Source organism: Fusarium proliferatum, assembly GCF_900067095.1.
Source record: "Fusarium proliferatum ET1 genome assembly, contig: FPRO_scaffold001, whole genome shotgun sequence".
Lineage (NCBI taxonomy): Eukaryota > Fungi > Ascomycota > Sordariomycetes > Hypocreales > Nectriaceae > Fusarium > Fusarium proliferatum.
Genome location: NW_022194790.1, coordinates 2327930 through 2331330, shown reverse-complemented (window position 1 = coordinate 2331330; position 3401 = coordinate 2327930). Strand labels below are relative to the sequence as shown.

Sequence of the window (3401 nt, the reverse complement as noted above, 5' to 3'; positions counted from 1 at the left end):
ACGTACGTACGTACGTACGTACGTACGTACGTACGTACGTACGTACGTACGTACGTACGTACGTCGTACGTACGTACGTACGTACGTACTACTACGTACTCTACTCTCTCTCTCTCTCTCTCTCTCTCTCTCTCTCTCTCTCTCTCTCTCTCTCTCTCTCTCTCTCTCTCTCTCTCTCTCTCTCATCGCCTTGCACAGCCGCGGCCTTGTCTGGCTGGTCCTGTTTTGTCATGATTGACTTGCCTTGCCTTGGCTGAGAGGGGCGTTGGCGTCTAATCTTCGTCTCCAGCTTCGGGGCTAGGTGCGTCGGCTGCACGCCCCCTGGCTCTACACCAACTCATCATGGACTCCCCTCTGGTCCACGTCGCTACGATCTTCGCATGGGGGGAGTTGCCGGGTCCGGTTTTCTTTGTTCGTCTTTGAGTTGACAAGGGTAGTGAATATTTAACTTGGACTCTGAAGGGCTCCAATTACAAAGATCGAGTTCCTCCGTTCAATTGTTTTCGTGAGATGGTGCAGTTGATAAATCTAGGGCCAAAAAGGGTTCAAGGAAAGCAATACCATGTAGTCTACCATTGTTATCATTGCCTTCATTCATTCTCAGATGGCCACCAGCCTGATATACTCTAGCACGTGGCCACAATGAAAACAGAATCGGAGTAACAACATGGTAATAATCATATATACGTCTCATATAAAATGTTGTCTTCCATGTCCGCAGAACCAACGAAAAGAAGGATTCTCTGATTGGGGTGTGCCAGATGCATACACTTCCAACACCAGACGTCTAGCACCCATTGTCAAGAAATGCCACGAAGCTCTGCATAAAATGTCATCGGTACGAACTACGGATGCCAAGAGATCCATCGTCTCGGTCAGAGTGATTCAAAACTATACGCCAGACTGGCCGGCCTACAGAAATTTAGTTCCCTTAAAGAACATGAGGCCTTCTGTGTTTTAAGCCACCCGTTTGGGTATGTCTTATGTCCAAGTCTCTGATGCTGTAAGCACGCATGTGAAGGGAGGCCCAAGTCTTGGAACTTGAATCTTGGGCATGGATGTCTTGAGTTCTGTTGTTGAGGGATAAACCCCCAGACCCCGTTCTCTCGCATATCGGGCTCCCGAAAGTCAAACAAGATGGTAGCGACATGTGAGTCGAGACACACCACAGAGACCATTGAATTGACGCCTCAACCGGTATGCCCACTGGCAGTCAAGGGTTCGCAGGAACCGCCTAGTTCGAGACAGTTGGCTCAGTCAATCACATCGCGGCATTCCGTGACAGTCATCATGCCAGGGTAGCCCCCGTAAGGCTTGGTTAGGCTTGGCCCACGTTCACTGTAGAGGTTGGGCCATGCTTGACTCGAAGCTTACAATAGGTAGACTGGTACGTGAGTGCTCAGACTTAAACAAACTATACTCGAAGCACCACCGAGAATAGAACGAGGTTCGACTTTTCTGTGCTTGTCTGCGAAGACTGCATGGTTGTGTGTCTCTTCGGCGGACTCCCTATGGTTGGGTATTAAAATTAAGTGGCGAATTGCCTATTGAAGTGTGACGGCTTCAACATGACCTCTATTAAACCTCATATCAGAGTTGATGAATTCACAATATTGATAATGACGAAGTAGGCGTTAATAAGTAATCGACGAACCTCCATGGGTGCTGGACATTGCGGTACCAGAAACTTACCGCAAGATGCCAGCCTCACCCATGTATCACAGCCTGCCTGGCAGCTCAGCACACTCAGGCAGGCAGGCCTAGGCGCTAACAGCCAACCATCCAGCGTCAGCTTCAGCGTCAGCGCGCACTGCGTAGTGGTCGATGGGGTATGATCATCCGCGGGGAGCTGAATACTAGGATCGAGTCTGAACTGTTTGAGAAGAGGTCTGCGCTTGTGCTAATTAAAGTGTAGTGGAGATGATGCCAATGGAAGCTCGTCATGTTTGCTTGCGGCTGCGCTCGGCTCCCTGTACTTCCGTACTACCTAATTTCATAACGGATGGACTCCAACTGTTGGAATATGTATCTACCTCCTAATGTACTAATTGGAATATGAGCAACGAATTGCAGACATCACATATTAACTGCCATATTGAGTTAGCACTAGATGCTACTCCCGGTGTTACTTTTGTTGCTTTCCTAAGGTAGGCAGGCCTCTGACCATTGAGGTTTCCAATGTTGGTCCTTTCCATTTCTTCTGACCGCATTTGTACCTTCCCTGTTACAGGACGGGAAGGCACTAGCCGGCGGCTCTTTATATCGACATGGAAGTCGTCCATCCAACATTGGAAGAGGACTTCATCTTTCGTTTCATACCTTTCATTTAAAAAAGCCTTGATTTTACAACTGGCCAAACTTGCCCAATGCATGTTTCAGTGGTGATCCTTTTAGGGCATCATCCACAAACCTCTTCTGGTCTCAAAGAGATGACACGAATACTATTGCGGTTAGAAGAGAACCAGACCCAGATTCCAGAGTGACTTGACATCTGCCAAAACCCCTTGCAAGTCGAACTAAAACCAAGTCATGACTGGCAGCTCAGCCCAGCATAATTCGGCCACACCTTCTTTCATCACCGACTCAAGCTTTGCCTCAGTTGGATAATAGCTCAAGCTTCAAGCACGAGCCTAACGACTGTCTGTGCGTTGCTCCCGTATGTACCAGACACAAGCGCTTTCAATACATCCACGGATGAGCGTTGGTCCACACACGCCACCTGGGCATTTGATCTCGCACGACTGAGCTCTTTGTCCAAGATTCCTCTGGTTGTCTGACGTTTGTTCAAATGCTGCTAGTAGACCGATATACAAATCGAGGCCCGGCCCGAGCTATTGATATGGCCAGCCGAAAGATTCGGCTATGCAATTGGTGGAGCACATTCCAAGGTTGTATCTGGAGACTTGAGGCTGGTTGTTGGATGTCTGTACCGTTGTTTTACCAGCCACAAGGTTTCCTGCCCAGAGTCAACCACAGACCTTCGTTTTTTTTTTCCACGATGCTCCATTCCGTCTTTCTTCACGGGTCATTGTTTGCTCCACGTAGCTTCCGCTAACAACTGCCCGCCGGGAATATCCTGGGAAGTGGTGAATGATGACGGTGAACTGGCGGTCAGTAAAGAAGGTTCAAGAAAAGAGGCTTGTCTAAAGAGGTGCGACACGGCCAAATACATACCAACCCGGCTCGTTGTTGGGGGTTGATACATGTTGCCAACTTACACTGATATCGATGCCGGGCAGCTAAGAACCAATTCATCGTTGGGTTCAAGGGCTACGCCTTAGTACTTACGAGTCGCTGGGCACACATCATGCGACCGCTTGATGTTCTTCATGCATGTTGTTGTGTCCAGGCACCAGATGATGGGTTGAAGTCTGAGGATGCATGCACGCGCACAAGCTGAA

At 48.9% G+C, this 3401-nt stretch overlaps 1 protein-coding gene across 1 annotated transcript; it reads right to left on the bottom strand.

Moving 5' to 3' along the window:
- Positions 1-1253: 1253 nt before the first annotated feature.
- FPRO_01323 (uncharacterized protein) lies at positions 1254-1715 on the bottom strand (the record flags this gene model as incomplete). The annotated part of the gene is made up of 3 exons (XM_031232750.1): positions 1254-1338; positions 1375-1509; positions 1693-1715. 3 exons carry the CDS (start codon positions 1713-1715, stop codon positions 1254-1256), a joined length of 243 nt encoding a protein of 80 aa, XP_031075150.1.
- Positions 1716-3401: the final 1686 nt, after the last annotated feature.